Source organism: Zingiber officinale, chromosome 9B (assembly GCF_018446385.1).
Source record: "Zingiber officinale cultivar Zhangliang chromosome 9B, Zo_v1.1, whole genome shotgun sequence".
NCBI classification, from domain to species: Eukaryota; Viridiplantae; Streptophyta; class Magnoliopsida; order Zingiberales; family Zingiberaceae; genus Zingiber; species Zingiber officinale.
Genome location: NC_056003.1, coordinates 16,967,152 through 16,989,308, shown reverse-complemented (window position 1 = coordinate 16,989,308; position 22,157 = coordinate 16,967,152). Strand labels below are relative to the sequence as shown.

Here is a 22,157-nt window from a genome sequence, read left to right as displayed (position 1 = left end):
CGCCTAGACTGACTCTGGGCGCCCGGACCAACTTTCTCCAACCTTTATTTTCTGCAAAACAAAGTTAGTCCAGGAAAAATAATATACATATAATATGAAATTATGATAGCCTCTGATTGTCCGATTTTGACTTTGAGTTTCGTCGAAACTCTAGGTCGAACCGACGCTTACTGTTCTCTCTTCGGGGAATGCGTCCTCACCTACTCCTCTCAGGAGAAGTTACCTGTTGTTAGTCCAGTCCTCCAGACCGACTAGACTTTTGCTTAACGTCTGACGCTTTCGGTCTTTATGTTGGGCGTCCGCTCCACGACCCATCCAGTCTCCCACCCAGTTCGCAACACCAGGATTTCAACCTAGAGTCCCCGACTCTAGGACTTTTGCCCGTAACCTTCGACCCACCAAGACTTTCCGCCTATGGTTACCACCCCCTAAGGTTACCACCCCCTAGGGTTTACCACCTGCCTAACCGTAGCTAGGACTTTTGCCCAAGAACACTTAGGACTTCCCTGCAATCTCATTCAAACTCGTTAGATCACAAATAATCTTAACTTTGAACCCTTTGCCATTATCAAAACTCAAGTTCGATCGTCGGATTCTTCCCACACCAACAATCTCCCCCTTTTTGATTATGACAAAAAAAAGTCAAAGTTAAGTAAAACATAACTTGATTATAAGAACATAAATGTGCACAAAAAGATGCGATATTAAGATGCAAGTGCAATTTAAAAAATTTAAAAAGATGCAATATCTACAACACCTTGTTGTAGCTCCCACTTAACTTCACTTATCACATCACTACTTAACTTTACTTTTCTCTCTTCTCCTTTGCCATATATCAAAAATACTAAACAGAGAAAATAATGTAAAGATAGGGACTTTTTAGCTCCCCAAGAAAGGTAGCATTAACTTGGCAAGTTCATAGTTTTGAAAGTAGACTTTAATTAAGAAGAAGGAAAAACTTAGCAAAGTTTTAAGCTTTGAAAAGTAATTTAGGGTTTACCAAAAACTTAGCTAGATTTGAAGCTTTGAAAATGACTTAGCTTTTCAAAAAAAACTTTGATAAACTTCAGTTTTGAAAAATTATTGTTTTGAAAAAAAAACACTTAGCCAAATTAGAAATGCTTTTGAAAATACTTAGCTTTGTAAAAAAACTTTGTCAAGATCTGAAAAAAAAAACTTTTGATAAAAACTTGGAAACAACTTTCTAAAACAAATTTGATATAAATTTAGTTGAGTACTTTAGCTTTAAAGGATGTGGATAAAAGCTCTGTTAAGTACTTAGATTACAAAGGATTTTCATAAAAAGCTTAGTTAAGTACTTAAATTTTGATAAACACTTTTTTTTAAAAAAAAAACTTCGCTAAGTAAAAAGTTTCTTTTGAAAAATATTTTTTTCTCAAAAAATAAATTTAAAAATAAACTTCCTCTTTCACTCCCCCTTAATTAATACCAAAAAAAAATTAATTAAATAATTTTGGTTTAGGAATCCTAGAGTCCAAGCAAGAGTAATAACATTTTTTCAACCATCTACTTTTAAACAAATGTCTAACTGTTAGCTACTACCTGTTTACCATAAGATAGTAGCTTTCACTTGGTTAGTCAAATTAAATAAGTGTTCCAATTAGTTTGAATAAGCATGGATAACTTAATTTGATTAATTTGAATTTGGTATTTATTGTCAGACTTATGTTGATGCACAGACATAAGCATTCTGAAGTCCAGGAAGTACCCTATGCATCTCACACCATTCTAAGTATTTTTCATACACAAGCAAGGTAATCCTAGTGTACTTGTGAGATACTCTGGCTGAGTCCTAGGGGAACATGCTTTCTAGGGGGTAAATACCAAGGCTAAGTCCAAATTTTTGAAAAAAAAACTAATAAAATTAGAATTTTGAAAATATTTTTCATAGAGTTTTAAAATCAAGTTATTTTAAAAATAAGAGGAATATTTTAAAAATAAGCTCTATTCTACTAAGAAGATTCCTATTTACCTTCTAAGTGCACTGAACTCAAGTTCAGGTAAGGATTTTGTGAAAATGTCAGCTAGGTTTGACTTAGACTCAACATAGTTAAATACAATGTCACCCTTAGCTACATGATCTCTTACAAAGTGATGTTTTACTTCTATGTGTTTAGTCCTTGAGTGTTGGATAGGATTTTTGGTTAAATTAATAGAACTTACATTATCAATTGAAATTTTTGTTTTTTATATTCTAATTGATAGTCCTTTAAGGTATGCATCATCTATAATAGTTGGGATGCACATTCCCCCATGGCTATGTACTCAGCTTCAGTAGTGGATAAAGCAACACAGTGTTGCTTTCTGCTTGACCAACTTACTAGGCACTGACCTAGAAATTGATAGCTTCCACTTGTGCTTTTTCTGTCTAATTTGCACCTAGCATAGTCTGAGTCAGAATAGCCAATTAAGTCAACGGTGCTAGTCCTAGGGTACCAAAATCCTACATTTAAGGTTCCCTTAATGTATTTAAGTATTCTTTTAACATTTGTTAGGTGTGATTCTTTTGCACAAGATTGGTACCTAGCACACATACCTACTGAAAACAGAATATCAGGTCGACTTACAGTTAGGTATAGTAGACTTCCTATAGCACTTCGATATTATTTTAAATCTACTAGTTTTCCTTCTAAGTCAGAATCAATTTTAACATTAGTTGCCATTGGGGTATTTATATTTTTTGAATTTTCCATGCCAAAATTTTTAATTAGTTCCTTAGCATATTTTGTTTGAAAAATATATATTCCTTCTTTGGTTTGTTTGATTTGTAGGCCTAAGAAAGAATTAAGTTCCCCAACTAAGCTCATTCAAATTCACTTTCCATTAATTTAGTAAATTCTTTTAGAAATTTAGTATTGGTTGAGCAAAAAATTATATCATCTACGTAAATTTGGGCTATAAAGATGTCTTTTTCTAAGATTTTTACAAATAGGGTTTGATCTATTTGACCTTGTTTAAACCCTTTAGATATTAGATAAGTTGATAGGCGTTCATACCAAGCCCTAGGTGCTTGTTTTAGTCCATATAGGACTTTCTTTAACCTAAAGACATGGTTTGAGTGATCCAAATCCTCAAATCCTGGGGGTTGACTTACATACACCTCTTCCTTGATGAATCCATTTAAGAATGTAGATTTTACATCCATTTGGTATAACTTGAATCCTTTATGTGCTGCATAGGCTAGCAGCATCCTTATTGGATTCAAGTCTAGCTATGGGTGCATACGTTTCATCATAGTCTAACCATTCTACTTGGCTGAACCCTTTTGCTACTAGTCAAGCTTTATTCTTACAATTTCACCCTTATCATCCAATTTATTTCTAAATGCCCATTTAATATCAACTATGGTTTTACCTATGGGTTTAGGTACAAGTTTCCAGACTTGGTTTCTTTCAAATTGGGCTAACTCCTCTTGTATTGCTAATATCTAGTCTGGGTCAGGTAAGGCTTCTTCTATAGTCTTGGGTTCAATTTTGGAAATAAAGGCTATCTGACTTAGGTTTCTATAGGATGATCTAGTTCGAACTCCAAGGGTTGGGTCACCCAAAATTTGGTTAGATGAGTGATTGATACTTATCTTGATGGTCTTATATTAGTGTCAACAATTGGTTCCTGTGATTTACTAGATTTAATTTGAAAACTTTCATCATCGTCTATGTTTCTTATATTAATCTTTTCTGTATTTTGATTTATATTTTCATTTGTTAAATTAGTTAAGTTATTTTCTTAATCAAAGATCACATTGGTTGTTTCTTCAACTTTTAGGGTATTTTTATTATAGACTCTATAAGCTCTACTGGTTGTGGAGTACCCTAAAATGTTTCTTGGGGTTGATTTTGATGAAATTTTCCTAAATAATCTTTAGTGTTTAGAATGTGGACTTTATATCCAAACACTTTTAAATAATTTAAGTTAGGAATTTTATTATAGTATAATTCATATGGAATTTTATTCTGTAATTTATTGATTAAGATTCTATTTTGAATGTAACAAGCAGTGTTTATTGCCTCAACCCAAAATTGATTATTTAGGTTATATTCATTTAACATGGTTCTAGTGGCTTCTTGTAGGATTCTATTTTTCTGTTCTACTAGAGCATTTTGTTGGGGAGTTCTAGGGCATAAGTACTCATGTTTGTATCCATTAATTTCACAAAATTCAGTAAATTTATGATTTTCAAATTTTCCTTCATGATCACTTCTAATTCTTTTAATTTTAGTATCTTTTTCATTTTCTATCAACTTACAAAAGTTTTTAAATATTTCATAAGTTTCATCTTTAGTTTTTAGAAATTTTATCCAAGTAAATCTTGAGTAGTCATCAATTATAACTAAGCAATATTGGTTTTTACTTAATGACTTGGCTCCATGTGAATCAAACAGGTCTAAGTGTAGGAGCTCAAGTATCGAGTTAGTTCTATTTAAATTGGTTAACTTGTGGGTTGACTTGGTTTGTTTACCTTGTTGGCAAGCATTACAAATTATATTTTCTATAATTTTTAATTTGGGTAAACCTCTAACTAAGTCATTTTAACTCATTTTTGAAATGAGTCTGGTATGAGTATAACCCAGTCTTCTGTGCCACAACTTAGTTTCCTCTTGTTGTGTCAGGAGATACTTTAGTGAGGAGGTTGGTAGGTCAATTGTATAAATGTTTTGTTTCCTAATTCCCTTAAGTGAAATTTTAGGATTTTTAACATTTTTAATTAAACACTTAGATTTTGAAATTGTAACTAAGTACCCAGAGTCACATAACTGACTAATGCTAAGTAAGTTAAAATTTAATTTATCAACTAATAGAACTTTTCGAATAATAAAATCAGAACTCAGTTCAATATTACCTGTTCTGATTATCTTAAGTTTTCCGTCGTTACCGAACGCAACTGACCCTAAGTTCTTGAGTTGTAGCTTAGTGAATTTCAATCTGTGTCCAGTCATGTATCTGGAGTATCCACTATCTAACATCCTTTGATCTAAATCTTTATGTTCCTACACATAAAGTATTTGATTTGGTTCAATTTGACGGATCAAAAGATAGTTTGATTGAAATTAACTCCTTACTACTCCATCTCACCCAGTCTAGATTGTCAAACATGTTATTCCTATGGGTGACTGTGAGATATTTTATGTTTAATTGAATTTATTATATTAAGTTTATGAATTGATTAGATTTAATAAATGAATAAAATTTATTAATAAAGATTAATTAAGATTTATAGATTTGTTAATTGATTAAGATTAAGATTAAGATTTGTTAATTAAGATTGATTAAGTGATTAATTAAGATTTATTAATTTGTTAATTAAGATTTATTAAGTGATTAATTAAGATTTATTGATTTGTTAATTAAGATTTATTAAATGATTAATTAATATTAAATTAGATATATTAAATTAGATTTATTAAATTACATTTTTTAAAATAGATTTATTAAAATTTATTAAATGATTAATTCATTCTAAAATTTACCTAAGTCCATCTCATCCTTTTCTAAATTATCAATCAAAGAACCTTATAGGTTTTTGTGAGATGGTTAATTTTATCTTTGATTTAGATTATCATCTAAGGATTGATTTACATTTGAGTTAGACTCAGGTTTTTCAATCAGTTAATTAAATATTTATTTCAAAGATTGGCTTCCAGTCTGTGGCGAGGCACTAGGCTTTCTTGGGTATGAGATCATCCACCACTTCGAGACAAAGACTAAGAAATTGAATATTTAATTTCCTTTTTGAAACTCCTAGGTCTAACTAGTCAAGTGTAAATCACGCCTAGGTCCTTATCTAGTCTAGTCTAAGCATGTATAATAAAGTAATAAAAACAAGCATCAAACAAATTTATTTATCAATAAAGATGATCTTTCTATTGGCTCCTCCTGGATCATAGCCTCGATAAGGTCTATCAAGGTAATGGATCTGATCCTTGGGGATCCAATATTGACCAAGTTCAACTTGATTAACCAAGTTTGACTTGGGGACTCATGCTTGGATTATTTTTCTATTTGTTCTATTTACAAGTGATAAGAAAGACTTGTATTTTCGTTTAGCCTTAAATCCAAGTCCGGATCTGTTGTATACAACTCTTTGTTTTCTAAGAATCAGATCAAAATTCTTGGAACTCAAGGTAAACCGTTCCAACGTATCCTTAAATTCTTTAACTTAAGTTTTCAAATTAGAATTTTCTTTCTCAAGTTGTTGGACTTGAGTTGAACTTCCATTTTGAACTGGTTCAGTCAAAGAACTAAGTTTAGTCTCCTCCTTAAGAAGTGTTACCTCCTTTTGAAGTGACTTGACCTGGACATTGGATTTGACTAACTTATGTATAAGGTAATTAACTAAGTTATGCAGTTTAGTTATCTGAGAAGTACTTACAGTGGGGTTAGGCCCTTCGAAAATGAATACGGATCTGTGGTTTCTCTCGGACTCTGTTTCTGACTTGCTCGCGGTTTATGATTCGTCGACTTATTCCCGGGCCGTAAGCACGAGGAAGCTCGTCTGTTCGAGCTCTTCGTCAAAATCTTTGGAGGAAGACTCATCCCACGTCGCCTGCAGTGCTTTCTTCTTCTTTTGCTTCTTCGCTTTCTTTTGATTCGGACAGTTGACTTTGATATGTCCCTTCTTGTTGCAGTCATAGCAGGCTACCTCAGTCTTTATTTTTGGACTTGGTTGCACCGTCTTAAACTAAATTACCTTTTTTGATGTCCTTCTTGGTGAATCCCTTCTTCTTCTTGTAGAGTTTTCGTACCAGATTCACTAGCTCGGCTGTGATTTCATAGTCGTCTTCATCTGAGTTTGGTTCTTCTTCGGACTCGGGTTCAGTTCTATGCTTTGCTTTTGCTTCCTACATTCTGCTTGTACCTGCAATTAAAACAATATCTTTCTCAACCATAAGTGTATTAGTCTGTTCATGTAATTTAAACTCTAAAAATAATTTATCTAATCTAATAGAGGAAAGGTCCTTAGAGACCTTATAAGCATCTACCATTGATGTCCACAAGGTGTTCCTAGGGAATGCATTTAATGCATACCTGATAATGTCGCGATTTTCCATCTTTTGTCCAATTGCATGGAGACTATTGAGAAGGTCTTGGATACGTGCATGTAGTTGACTCGCAGATTCACCATCCTACATTTTTATGTTATATAACTTATTTAAGATTAATCTCTTTTACTTACTTTCATGTCGAAAGTTCCCTCATGGAGCTCGATCAGCTTCTCCCATAGTTCTTTCGCACTTGAGAATGACCCTACTCGGTTTAGCTCCTCCTTTGTTAAACCACATTGAAGAGTGCATGTCACTTTAGCGTTGGCCTCGACCTTCTTTATCAGACTTGCGTCCCAGTTCTCACAAGATACTGGTTTTCCAGTGCCGTCGAGTGGGAGTAGGATGTCAGTTTTGATGATCATCCATATCTCGAGTTGGGTTTGGAGGTAATATTCCATTCACCCTTTCCAGTAGCCAAAATCTTCACCGGAGAAGAGAGACGGGTGAGTCATGCTGAAGCCTTCTTGATGGGCCATTTAAAAATCTAGCACGATAGAAAAAAAATAAGAAAATTTGTTCCAAGACTTGGTCTTGGATTAGTAGTGTGGGATAATGAAAAAAAAATGAGCTCGAGTGGTGTTGCACCGACTTTGAGAAACAAAAGAATTCAAAAGAAAAAAAAAATCGGAAGATGACAATTTTACCGATTTCGATCGACTTCAAAAAATTAAAAATTACCACGAAAAATTGCTTGAAAGGTGGTTTCACCGATTTGAAGCGCCCCCTCTCTGATACCAATTATAGGATCGAAAGCGCTAGAAGGGGGTGAATAGAGCTCGTGGCTAATTCGTTCATTTAGAGTAAAACACGCAGTGGAAAATAAAATACACAACGCAAACACTAAGATTTTACTTGATTCGGAACGTTTGGTGACTCCTACTCCAAGGCTCGCCCGTAAGAGTGCTTTTGATGGGCAATCAATAATAAATTCGAAATAGTACAAAAAGATTACAGTTGTAGTACAAGGAACTTTTAAATGAAAATGATACTGACAGCTCGGTATGAGAAAATCTTCTAGAAGAATCGTCGTTGGAGCTTTCAGGCATCGTGGAAGCATTTTCTAAGCAGCTCGAAGAAGTGAAAGTCATTCGTTGTGTTGTCCTGAAGCTTCTAGTCGAGGCTACTTTTATAGTCTGTTGCGGGTGCCTGGAACTGTAACGACCCAACTCCTAGGTGCTAAGCTATGAACCGGATCACTACATTAACTACTGATGCTATTGTGCGGAAACTGGGTAAAATAAAATTTCACTAGTTGACTCTATTAAACTGACAACTGGTACACCCATGCTGTTATAAGGAAGGGTTCAAGACCTTTCCGGTTGGGATATATGTGCTAAGGAGGATACTTGACCTCCCATCTGAGCTAGAACTCGAATCTAACTTCCCAACTAGCTGCTGTTCGATCCACGGATCGATCAAACTTGCCCTGCTTCTGTGCCCTGCTGGATCGGTCTGCGGACCGATCCAGCAGAGGCTGGATCGGTCGGCCAGACCGATCCAGGTGTGTCTGGATCGGTCTGCAGACCGATCCAGGCACATGGAGACGCTGGATCGGTCGGCTGACCGATCCAGGGAGATACAGTAGGCTACTGTATCCATCTGGATCGGTCGGCTGACCGATCCAGGAGAAGGAATGGCACTGGATCGGTCTGCTGACCGATCCAGGTTCTGATAGTCTGAAACGAAATCAGAATTTCTGATTTCCAGCACTGATTCGTGCCAAAACCTCACACTACCACTATCTAATGCATAATAAACATTCTAGCAACATGTAGTAACAATTCTAAACTTAAGCTAAAACAAGGTTTACTAGTTCATGGCATTTTAACAACTTAAAGTGCATGAAGGTATGAATTTCTAAAAGTTCTAATTGCTTAAAACATGAAACTAAACTAATAAACTGAAAAGTGCTAAAGTAAATGCTAAATCCCCAGAGGGTCTTTTATTCCAGTTCCTTCCACACACATCCTCATCTGCATTGACCTCCAGCCTCCACTGCTAATCCATTTTCCTTTTTCCTGTATCTGCAGTATAAGGAAAATAGTATCTGTAAGCTTTAAGCTTAGTAAGAAACCATCTACCTCACAAAAACATGCAACGATGCATTTCATGCCTTTTAAAACATGCTATTTGAAAACCGAGCTGAGTATGACAACATGGCATGGCATATAAAAGCATAAACTGGAACTGAAACATGGCATAGCATATAAATTAAACATGCTTTAAACTGAACATGGCATACTTATAAACTGAGCATGAAACTGAACTAGTCATGCATATATCTAAATCTGTACATGAACTCAAATCATGTAAACTGAACCTGAACTGAACTGAAAGCTAAATTAGTGTTCTCATCATTGGTTTCAAATTTGAAAACTATACATATAATAGATGAAAATACTAAACATGCTGTTGGGGCCCTGACAACTGTACTTACTGTGCGCGCATCCCTACGAGACCCGGGATTGCAAGTTCCGAATCCAGCAGGGTTACTAGGTTATCTGAACCTAGGGATGACTGTGGGAGTCCAGCCCATGGATATCTGATCCAAATACATTACCAACTGAATAAAAGTAAAATACTTAATACTGTTTTATTTTACTTCGCTGTTCTAGGTTATCTGAACCTAGAGGCTACTGTGGGAGCCCACCCAATGGATATCTGATCCATATAGCTGTAATAACTGATAATAAACTGAATAAAATATTTCTAATACATTTTACATGTTGTTAGGACGCCTACTGGTGCATCCTTCTGAACTGGGCATTCTACCGAATGTTTGGTGCGCACTGAGAGCACACCTTATAACTGAAAACTGTAAAACTACTGAACTAACGCTGAAACTAACAAGCGACAGCAATTATACTGCAGGTGAGGGGTTTCTTACCTCAATCGCAAGGTTTTCTTACGATTCTATCCGCTAGGTTTTCCGGAAAACTGCTCCGTTCGACGAACCGCTTACGTCCTCGCGTTCCTCTCGCGGAGAAGAACCTTTTTCGTGTTGGAGTCGTCGCTGGAAGATGTTCCCTTGACCCTTGGCTTGGTGTGCCGTGCGTGAGGAAGAGGAGAAGAAGAGAGGTGCGGCGGTTTTAGGTTTCGGGTGAGGAAAAAACTACGGTGAGAAATAATCTAAAACTTCTCACTTAAATCCTTATTTATATTTACTAATTAATTCATCCAAAAATCAATTATAAATATAATTGATTCCCTCTTCTTTCAGCACGACCCTGCTGGGTTCAACTGGTTACTAGCATTATCCCTTACACCATAGGTCTCGGGTTCGATTCCCGCCTAAGCTATTTTGCGGTTCTAATTATTTTTGCTACTTCCGCTACTCGGAAAAATTCCGGAAAAATATCTAAAAATTCCAGAAAAATCATAGAATAATTCTAATGTAAGTTTGAGAATTTTCGGGCATTACAGGAACCCCTCCGGGCACCTGGACTAAGTGGCTCGGCCACTCCGAGTGCGCCACATCAGGTTGCAGATAACTTTTGGGTTCCGGGTGCCTAGACTGACTCCGGGCACCCGGACTAGCTCGGGGCACCCAAACCAACTTTCTCCAGCCCTTATTTTCTGCAAAACAGAGTTAGTCCATGTAAAAATAATATACATATAATATGAAATTACGATAGCCTCTAACTATCCGCTTCTGAGTTTGAGTTTCGTCAAAACTCTAGGTCGAACCGACGCTTACTGTTCCCTATTCGGGGAACGCATCCTCACCTACTCCTCTCAGGAGAAGTTACCTGTTGCCAGTCCGATCCTCCATATCGACTGGACTTTTGCTCAGCACCCGACGCTTCCGATCTTCATGCTGGACGTTCGCTCCACGACCCATCCAGTCTTCCACCAAGTTCGGGACACCAGGATTTCAACCTAGAGTCCCTGACTCTAGGATTTTTTTTCCCAAGCCTTCGACCCACCAAGACTTTCCGCCTAGGGTTACCACCCCCTAGGGTTTACCACCTGCCTAACCGTAGCTAGGACTTTTGCCTAAGAACACTTAGGACTTCCCTACAATCTTATTCAAACTCGTTAGATCACAAATAATCTTAACTTTGAACCCTTTGCTATTATTAAAACTCAGGTTCAATTGTCGGATGTTTCCTACACCAACAGAATCAGCACTTAGCAGTGAGAGCAAATTTACTTCTAACTCTGACGCCCAGCTTAAAGCTATAAGGCTTAGTCATGAGAGCAGACTCACTCATAGTTAGTCACTCGGCACGAGAGTCTTGGGCTATAGCATGAGAGTATGCTCACTTATAACTTGACCGAACGACACGAGAGTCTGGATACTTGGCCATGAGAGAAAATTCACTTATAACTCGGTCGATCAGCTCGAAAGTCTGAATCCCTAGGTATGAGAGAATACTCACTTATAACTTGGTCGAACGGCTCGAGAGTCTGGGACTTTGGTGTGAGAGCATGCTCACTTCTAACTCGGTCGATCGGCACATGAGCCTAGAACTTTGGCATGAGAGCATGCTCGCTTATAACTTGGTCGATCGGCACGAGAGCCTGGGACTTTGGTGTGAGAGCATGCTCACTTATTGTTAGAGTGTATACTAAAAGTCTAGCTTTTTGTAAACATTTATTTTGAAATAAAGAATCACATTGGTCAAATGTCTACATTTATATGCTAAGTGTAGTTGTTCAATTAATTTATATTGTAGATAACATGGTGTGTGGTGTCACATACAGAAGATCATGTTATCAATTCCTTATAAATTATAAACAGTAGCTTACAACTAAGATGGAAAGGAACAAACCATTAGAATAGTCGTAGTGTAATTTGGTATTAGTTTATCTTAACTATAAAATTATACTAGTACACTTTGAGTGTATTGAGCAGGACCATTTAAGGTAAATTTTTTTATACTGACTGTATAAAAGAACAATACCTTTGTTATTATGGAAGTGTGTGCTCTTAATCATGATATAATAACAAACACATATACTCAATATTCATTGCTTTAATTTATCAAAGGATGTGATTTAGTTCGATAAATCAATAGGCCCGATAAGTTGGGAAATGATATTATTTATATGGTGTGTTATTGATTATAGAATGAAATTGTGTCCTAGTAATCTAGGTTGATGATGTCCCCAAGAGGAGTTCATAAGGATTGTCATGTAAACCCTGCAGGTGGACTTAGTCTGACATGACGATAAGGTTGAGTGGTGCTACTCTTGGAAGTAGATATTAATTAAGTGAGTTGTCAGTAACTCATTTAATTAGTAGGCATTATATATCTTAAACATATGGAGATTAACACACTCATGATAAGAAGGAGTCCATATGGGATTGGTGCGGTAGTTCGATAATAACTCTTTAGTGGTATGAGTTATTATTGATGAACTCGAGTTGGGTGTTCGAGGCGAACATGGGAAGCTCAAGTTCATCGGGAGACCAAAACCAATTCCTCCTCTCGGTCCCTGTCGTAGCCTCTTATTTATAAAGTCTTATACCCACCCATACCTACCTTAAGGTGGCCGGCCAAGCCTAGCTTGGAGCCCAAGCTAGGGCCGACCAAACCAAGGTGAGTTGGTGGCCGACCCTAGCTTGAACCCAAGCTTAGGTGGCCGGCCAAAATAAATTAAAAGGATTTTATTTTTAAAATCTTTTCTTATGTGGAAGCCATGGTTTTAAAAGAGAGTTTAAAATTTAAATCTTTCCTTTTATAGCTTTCTACAAAAGATTAAGAGAAAGGTTTGATATCTTTCCTTATTTATAGTTAAAAGGAAGATTTTAATTTTTGATAAAACTTTCCTTTTTTGTAACCATCCTCATAATTTTAAAAGAGAGTTTTAAAATTATAAATCTTTCCTTTTATAGTTTCTATAAAAGATTAAGAAAAGATTTGATATCTTTCCTTATTTGTAGATTAAAAGGAAGGTTTTAATTTTAGAGAAAACTTTCCTTTTTGTAAATCATCCACATGTTTTAATAGAGATATTTTAATTTATAAAAGTTTCCTTTTATGACCAACCATGAAGGGAATTTTTAAAAGAGAAATTTTTATTTAAAAATTTCCGGAAATAAATTAGGAAGTTTTAATTTTATGTTTAAAACTTTCCTTCCTTGGAGGATTAGATATGGCCGACCACATTAATAGAGAAAATAATTTTTAATTAGTTAAATTTTCCTTTTCAATGGCAAGGAAAATAAGAAAGTTTTTATTAAAACATTCCTTATTTGCCAAGACCAAGGAATATAAAAGAGAGGGTAGAGGTGTCTCACCTCACAAGAATAATACATCTAGTATTCCTCTCTCTTCTTCCTTGGTGTGGTCGGCCCTCTTCCTTCCCCTCTCTTCTTATTGTGGCCGAACCTCATCTTCTCTTGGAGTTCTTGTGGTGGCCGGATCTTGCTTGGAGAAGAAGGAGAAAAAGGAGACTTTGTTTCTAGCATCCCTTGGAGCTTGGTGGTGGTGGCCGAACCTCATCTTCTCTTGGAGTTCTTGTGGTGGTCGAAACTTGCTTAGAGAAGAAGGAAGCTTGGGTGGATTCTCGTCTCGGTAGATCGTCGCCCACACGATGTTCGAGATAAGAAGAGGAATACGACAGAAGATCATGAGGTCTATAAGCTATAAAAGGTATAACTAGTTATTAGTTTCCGCATCATAACTAGTTCATCCTTTTATTTAGAGCTTGAAATACCAAACACAAGAGGCTAATGAATCTAGGTAATCGAATTTATGTTTTCGATTTTGTGTTTCTTTTGTTTTTCGAACTTGTGATTCGATTGTTCTTTTTGGTTAAACCTAGGGTTACTATAAGGAAATTAAATATTAAATTTCATTGAAAAGCTTTGTCTAGGAAGTGGTGGATGTCCCATACCCAAGAAGGCCTAGTGTCTTGCCATGTTTAACCTAGAAGCCGATTTCTGAAATTAATATTTAATTGAATTTGTAACATTGGTGGATTTGGATCAATAATGTTAAGCATCGTTTGCGATCCAAGTCTAAACCACTAAAAACAGATAAGTTAAATTTGGAATCAATAATGTTAAGTTCTGTTTGTAATTCCAAATTTAATTTCTAAAGAACACAATAGGTTGTTAGGAATGGTTTAGGACTTGTACAAAATTTTTGTACAGGGGAACCGGTACGATATTCCGAGTAGCAACCAACACTTATAACTCGGTCGATCGGTGCAAGAGTCTGGATACTTGGTGTGTGAGCATACCCACTTATAACTCGGCTGATCGTCACGAGAGTCTAGACTCTTGGTCGTGAGAGCAAGCTCACTTAAAACTCGGTTGATCAGCATGAGTCTGGATACTTAGTGTGAGAGCATGCTCACTTATAACTCGATCGGTCGACATGAGAGTCTAGATATTTGGTCGTGAGAGCAAGTTCACTTATAACTCAGTCAATCAGCAGAAGAGGCTAGATACTCGGGCATGAGAGCATTCTCACTTATAACTTGACCGAATGACACGAGAGTCTGAATACTTGGACGTGAGATCATGCTCACTTATAATTCGACCGAACAATATGAGAGTCTGGATACTTGGGTATGAGAGCATGCTCATTTATAACTTGATCGAATGGTAGAGAGTCTAGATACTTGGTGTGAGAGCATGCTCACTTATAATTCGGTAGAGCAACATGAGAGTCTAGATACTTGGTCATGAGTGTTGGTGCAATTGACCTAGGTTTTGATTGGTACGATCATAGTTTTGATGTGTGTGTCAAAGAGTTTAAGTTAGGTTCACCCTTGTATCTGATATGTGTATTTGAGTTGTATCTGATAGTTTCGAAATTGCTTCTCTCGAAATTGCATCCGAGGGACCGTGAATAAGGCAGTGAGGGCAAGGGCCGAGGGAAGCAATTTCGAGGCATACGCGAAGGATGGCATTGGGGACCAGCCGCAGGCTTGAATGCATCCGAGGGACGAGAGCCAAAGAAAATATGCTTGAAGGTTCTGTTAAAGCTGCAAAGGAAGCGTCAAAAGAGTCGTAAGGGTGAGGGTACGAGTGCACGAGAGATTGTACTCGAAGAAAAAGCATAAGTTTTAGGGTTTACTGTAGCAGTACTGTAGCAGTCGACTGCATGTTTTAGCAGTCGACTGGTGCAGTCGACTGCGCAGTCGACTGGGCGCGAACAGAATGGTTTTGTTCGTTCGGTCGGTGTGGATCAGTCGACTGCAAGTTTTAGCAGTCGACTGCACCAGTCGACTGCTAGTTTTGACAGTCGACTGGTAAATGACCGTTGGTGTTGGAAAGTAGCCGTTGGCTACCTCTAACGGTAACACCAGTCGACTGATGGTTTTGCCAGTCGACTGGTGCCGAGATGAGTTGATATGATGATCAACTCTCTCCTCTTATTTAAGGGAACCTTTGGGGCTTGAAGGAGGTTACTCATGCTTGTTGAATAACTCCTTGTCATTGCCCAAAGCTTCCAAGGCTATTCTCTTCCTCCTAAACCTAAGTTCATCATTGTAAAGAGGAAGAGATCCTTTGTGAGAGGTTTTCTCCACCGAGAAGGAGAAAGCTCTAGTCGGAGATTGCCGGGGATTGATCCACCGAAGGATCAAGGGCTCGTCCACCTCAAGGACACGTCGTGGAGTAGGAGTAAGCAATCTCCGAACCACATTACATCGAGCTTGTTAGCGATTTGGTATTCTTTCTTTATTGTTTTCATTAGTTAGTTGTATTTCCGCGTGTGCACTAATCTTTTGTAGAGAAGAAAAGAAGTTGGGGGTGACCTAGCTATCCAACCCCCCTTCTAGCCGGCCACCGATCTCTTACAAGTGGTATCAGAGCGAGGACGCCCTTCAACGGACTAATCGCTGAGAAGAGCATTTCATCAAAATGGCCGGCTCAAATATTCATCCACCCAAATTCGAAGGGGACTTCTCATGGTGGAAGAAGAAAATGGAGGTATTTTTCAATACCGATTTTTACATTATGCTAATCATGAGAAGTGGTTTTGAAGAACCCAAGGATGAACGCAATGAGATAATCGACATAACAAGATGGACCAAAAGGCAAAAAGAAGAGCATCTAGCAAATTCCAAGGCAATGCATCACCTACTACATGTTCTTCCACAACAAGAAGTAACAAGAATTGGCAACTATACAAGTGCCAAAGACTTGTGGGAAAAGCTAGTGGAGCTTCATGAAGGGACATCGGAAGCAAAATTGGTAAAAAGAGACCTCCTTCGAACTCAACTCAACAATATCAAGCTTGAGAAAGGAGAAAAGGTATCAATTTTACATTCTAGAATTAAGAAAATTATTAATGGGCTAACAAGTGTAGGTGAGACACTTTCAAATCGAGACATGATGATGAAAGCCCTAAATGCTTTCCCAAGAACCACAACTTGGAGCTCCATTGTAGATTCATACTACATATCAAAGGACCTAGAGAAATCCTCTCTAGATGAACTCTTCTCAACAATGGAGCTTCATGAAACAAGAGTTGAAGGATTAGATGGAGAAGCTCATAGATCAAGAGGAGTAGCCCTTGTGGCAAACAAGGGAAAGGGAAAGAAGAAGAAATCTTCATCAACACCATCTTCCGACTCCGAAGAATCAAGTGCCTCAATGGATAGCGATCAAAGGCATACATGGTAAGGAAGATGAGAAAGGCATTTAAATCTTTTTCTTCTAACAAATCTCGTGCTAGGAAAAGTACTAGAAGCAAAAGTAGGACAAGGAAGATTATTTGCTATAATTGTCAAGGAGAAGAACACATAAGAGATGATTGTCCTCTCTTGAAGAGGAAGGAAGGGAAGAAGAGGGAGGAGAAGAAGACAAAAGAAAAAGGGAAGAATGCTCAAAACCTAAAAGCAACATGGGATGATCCTTCATCATCATCGGAGGAAGAAGAGCACCATGTAGTCAATTTTGCGCTAATGGGAATTGATGATATAGCCTCCACCTCATCCGAAAATGAAGAGGGAAAGAGCTCAAGTGAAGATGAAGAGGGGAGCTCAAGTGAAGGGGGAGGTCAAACATCGGATTCGGACGTCTCTGTAAGTGAGGTACATAATCTTCCTCCTCATGTCTTAATTAAAATTATTTCAAGCACAAATGATGATTTGTTTAAGGAAAAAAGAAAGAATAAATCCTTGAAAAATGATATTTGCATGCTTAAGGAAAAATTAGAATTCATGACTATTAAGAATAATGATATGCATGTTTCTTCTACAAATTCAAATGATTCATGTTTAGAAGAAGAAAATAAGAAATTAAGGGAAAAGGTAGAATACCTTACCAATGCCCTTAGAAAATTTGAAATTGACTCTAAAACCCTAAACATGATCATTGGGAGCCAAAGGGCAAGTTTTAAGAAAAATGGGTTAGGATACAATGAACCCAATAATGAAAAGACCTACCATTGTCTACTTGCTAGGGGGCAATCAAAAACCAAGACCATAGATAGAAAATGGATCTCCAAGGAATATTTGGTAAACCCAATTAAGAAGAACCTCTATTGGGTACCAAAATCAATCCTCAAGGGTTAGAGGATTTTGGATCAAGTCAACTATGATAATTATAATTCAAATCCTTGAAAAATGGTTGACTTGAGACCTTAAGAGGGAGCACTTAACCTTGATAGAAAATCATGATCAAAAGGACTAAGTAGAGGTTACCTCTATCTCACAATGATTTGCATTATTTTCTAACCATAAATGTGAGATATTAGGATGATACAAATAATTCACTTATGCTTATGGCATTTTGATGAGTTATGTGATGTATCAATTTTTAGTGATCATACGCCAACTATGGGGAAAGTAAATGTTTAATTAATGGACATCTTGCCCATAGATCATAGTTGGACATTTCAAATGTTTTGAAAATAATTCTATGTTTCATTTACAGTGCGTAGTTATTTTGAAACATATGAATTCAAAACTAAGGTTTAATTTGATACAAACTTGATTGATTCTTAAAGTGTTTGAGTTTTTATCAAAACTTCAAAAATATGATGAATTTTCATGGAAACATATTTTTCCTTGTTAAAGAATATTATAATAAATATGTTTTCAAAATTTCATGATTTTTCGAATTTTCTAGAATTTTTTATGCATTTCTGAAGTTGGCTTCAGAATGCTGAAATTTGATTTTGGTATGTGCCAGTCGACTGCGACAGTTAGCAGTCGACTGGTAGTTGTTTTCCAGCACTTTCAAGAGCTAATTTTGGGTATTTTTAAGTCCACATTGATACCATAGTATGTATACATGTTTGGTACAATTTTTGATGGTGTCAAAGGGGGAGAAATGCAAAGGTTTAAGTTAAAAACCTAACTATGTGCAAAACTTGAAAATTATGGTTGAGAGCATATGTTAAGGGGGAGCTTGGGTATTATGCTTCATGTTTACATATTGCTTCTAATTTTTATGTTGATATTTATGCCTAACTTAAACATATTACCACACATCAAAAAGGGGGAGATTGTTGGTGCAATCGACCTAAGTTTTGATCGGTACGATCATAGTTTTGATGTGTGTGTTAAAGAGTTTAAGTTAGGTTCACCCTTGTATCTGATATGTGTATTTGAGTTGTGCAGGTTCGCAGGATACACATGCGACTCAGGTTGATGGCTTCGGGTCCGGTGAAGGATGAAGCATCCGAGGGACCGTGAACAAGGCAGCGAGGGCAAGGGCCGAGGGAAGCCATTTCGAGTCATACGCGAAGGATGGCATTGGGGACGAGCCGCAGGCTTGAATGCATCCGAGGGATGAGAGCCAAAGAAAATATACTTGAAGGTTCTGTTAAAGCTGCAAAGGAATCGTCAAAAGAGTCGTAAGGGTGAGGGTACGAGTGCACGAGAGATTGTACTCGGAGCAAAAGCATAAGTTTTAGGGTTTACTGTAGCAGCACTGTAGCGTTACTGTAGTAGTACTGTAGCAGTCGACTGCATGTTTTAGCAGTCGACTGCGCAGTCGACTGGGCGCGAACAGAATGGTTCTGTTCGTTCGGTCGGTGTGGATCAGTCGACTGTAAGTTTTAGCAGTCGACTGCACCAGTCGACTGCTAGTTTTGGCAGTCGACTGGTAAATGACCGTTGGTGATGGAAAGTAGTCGTTGGCTACCTCTAACGGTAACACCAGTTGACTGATGGTTTTGCCAGTCGACTGGTGCCGAGATGAGTTGATATGATGATCAACTCTCTCCTCTTATTTAAGGGAAGCTTTGGGACTTGAAGGAGGTTACTCATGCTTGTTGAATAACTCCTTGTCATTGCCCAAAGCTTCCAAGCATACTCTCTTCCTCCTAAACCTAAGTTCATCATTGTAAAGAGGAAGAGATCCTTTGTGAGAGGCTTGCTCCACCGAGAAGGAGAAAGCTCTAGCCGGAGATTGCTGGGGATTGATCCACCGAAGGATCAAGGGCTCGTCCACCTCAAGGACACGCCGTGGAGTAGGAGCAAGCAATCTCCGAACCACGTTACATCGAGCTTGTTAGCGATTTGGTATTCTTTCTTTATTGTTTTCATTAGTTAGTTGTATTTCCGCGTGTGCACTAATCTTTTGTAGAGAAGAAAAGAAGTTGGGGGTGACCTAGTTATCCAACCCCCCTTCTAGCCGGCCACCGATCTCTTACAATGAGAACAAGCTCACTTATAACTCGGCTGATCGGTGCGAAAGTCTGAATACTTAGGCATGAGAGCATGCTTACTTATAATTTATCTGATCAGCATGAGAGTTAAATACTTGGCATTTTCACTAGAATTGGCCTGCATTCATTGAGTGTAAATTTTTACAAGTTATAGAGATTTAGCACAAACTTACTATCAAGCTCGGTAGGGTAGTAGATGATTTGTACTCCAAGGTCGATCCAAGACTCTTCCATTTTCATCCTGAAGATAATAAGATCTTGAGCTAAGCTTCTGCATCACTTTGTACAACCCACACCAGCGTGGCTCTAACTTGTTGACATCACCGACCGACTTAGCCTTTTTCCACACCGAATCGTCGATTTGAAAAGATCTTAAGATGACCCTCCGGTTATAGTTCTACCTCATTCTTTGACAATACGCCATCAAATGGGTGGCTGCTCTGTCTCTGATTTCTTCTACTAAATCTAATTACATAAGGCGCCACTCAGAATTCTCTTCGTCATATAGCTATCTCTGATCATACTCAACACCGACTTCCACCAGTACCACATCCTCTTGTTGGTCCTGGTGCGGCTGGCAAGAGGGGGATGAATTTCCTATAATTATAAAAGCACCCTTCTCAATTTTGACTAAAATTAGACAAGCACTTAATCAAATTAGAATGAAATAAAAAGAGAGTACAAGACAATCAGTTTTACTTAGTTTGCAATCAGAATATTGCTACTGTAAGATAAAGAAAGCTCACTACTATCTCCTTCTATAAGCAAATCCTCAGAGGCGGAGAAGCCTTGTATAAGCATTGAAGAACATAAACGAAAGTATAGAGTGAGGAAATAAATATATAGTAAGTGTTGTTCTTAAATGGAGAAGACCAGAGCTCTATTTATAACTCATTGGTTGAAACTAGCCATTTGCTAACATGGCAACTTCAGGTGCCTGGATCCTCTCGAGCGCCCCCAGCATGTCAAGCTTCATCTCCATGCAACGACTTCGCAACGATGGAATTTTTCCATGTTCGGGCGCTTGGACCATATCCGAGCTCTTGGACCATTGCTGATGTGGACATCAAGGTGATCCACAGCAATAACACTGCGACGAGGCGCCTGTTAGGCGCCTTGGTGGTCCAGGGCCTTCTCCAGTCACTTTCTTCTTCCCCGATCGCTTGGGTGACCCTTCGGCCTTTCAGAGTTGAGCTCACCCAAACCCAACTCCGACCTTCTCCTCGAGTAGTCTTCTGCTCTGACTGCTCGTCCCTCAGAAGCGCCAAGTGCGTTCTTCTCGCTCCACTGGCGTACTCTTCCGCAATTTCTCGTCCCTCGAATGTACTGAGCCCGTCGACTCGATTCCTATGCCATTTTTCTCGTCTTTTATATCTTCCGCTCGACTTCTTGTTTTCCTAAGTCCTTTCATACTCAGACGCAAAGCATAAAATACACAGAGTTTAACTTGACTTGGTTGATCACTTTAAAACCACCACGAGGTAGTTACAATCTTCTCCATTTTAATGTGGATCAACCCAAGTTAAGTTATGGTCAAACCAAAATATTAAAATAAATGAATATACAATTTAGTACATATAATTTGTAAAATAAACAATTGATATAAAAAAATTATACTTCCCCTAGACTTAATTTTTATTTCTTCCCCTTTGATTACATTAAAAATAAGGGTAAAATATTGAAAATATATTGAGAATTTTTTATTACATTAAAAATAGGGGTAAAATATTGAAAATATATTGAAAAAAATTCTAAGGGTTAAATAAATAGTGACTAATACTTCAAAAAAAATTGTGGAAATTATTTTTTCAAAAATATGAATTTTTATAATTTAAAACTACTTTTTGAAAAAAAAAATACTTTTAAAATTGTTTTTGTTTGTTTAAAAATTCTAAAAATATGTGTGACTGTTAAACACAATAATTTAGAATAGTAATAAAATTTTCATAAATAACCATAATAAATATAAGAAATAATAAATTATTTTACATAAAGATATGTATTTTTCAAAAAAATATTTAAAAATAAATTTTGAGCTCTAAAAATATTGTAAATTATTCTGTATATAAAATAGAAAGTATATTTGTAAAAAAAAAAAAAAAATTTGAACATTGGAGAATTTTTAATATTAAAAATTAATATTTTACTAAAGAATTTGTAGAAAATTCATCAATGGTCAGTAATTTTCAAAATATTTTATTATAATAGAGGATTTATTGTATTATCACTGTTAAAAATTTGAGCAATAAATTCTAATAAAAAGTTTATAAAAAAAATATTTTTCTAACTAAAGAAATTCCTAGTCTAGCAGATTAATTAAATTAAAAAAAATTAAACTAGACATGATTTTGGAACTCAATACAGGTTTCTACCTACTGCATTGACAAGATATTTTCTAAAAATAATTTTATTATTAGTTTTCTAATTTGATCTTTGTGATATTTAAAATACCAATTTAATCCAAGATAATTCCTAGAATTTTGAGCGTGTGAACATGCATTACCCTTTT

The 22,157-nt window shown here is 36.9% G+C and overlaps 1 protein-coding gene across 1 annotated transcript; it reads right to left on the bottom strand.

The window, feature by feature from the left end:
• Positions 1-6,840: 6,840 nt before the first annotated feature.
• Positions 6,841-7,462, bottom strand: LOC122022853. The gene is made up of 3 exons (XM_042580968.1): positions 7,196-7,462; positions 7,048-7,145; positions 6,841-6,877 (listed from the first exon to the last, which is right to left on the bottom strand). Exons 1-3 carry the CDS (start codon positions 7,460-7,462, stop codon positions 6,841-6,843), a joined length of 402 nt encoding a protein of 133 aa, XP_042436902.1.
• Positions 7,463-22,157: the final 14,695 nt, after the last annotated feature.

Coding starts and splice junctions, on each gene's coding strand:
- LOC122022853 (XM_042580968.1), bottom strand. CDS start 7,462: ATGGAATATTACCTCCAAACCCAACTCGAGATATGGATGATCATCAAA. Junction 7,146..7,195: donor AGGGAACTTTCGACATGAAA/GTAAGTAAAAGA, acceptor ATAAAAATGTAG/GATGGTGAATCTGCGAGTCA. Junction 6,878..7,047: donor GAAAATCGCGACATTATCAG/GTATGCATTAAA, acceptor TTTTAATTGCAG/GTACAAGCAGAATGTAGGAA.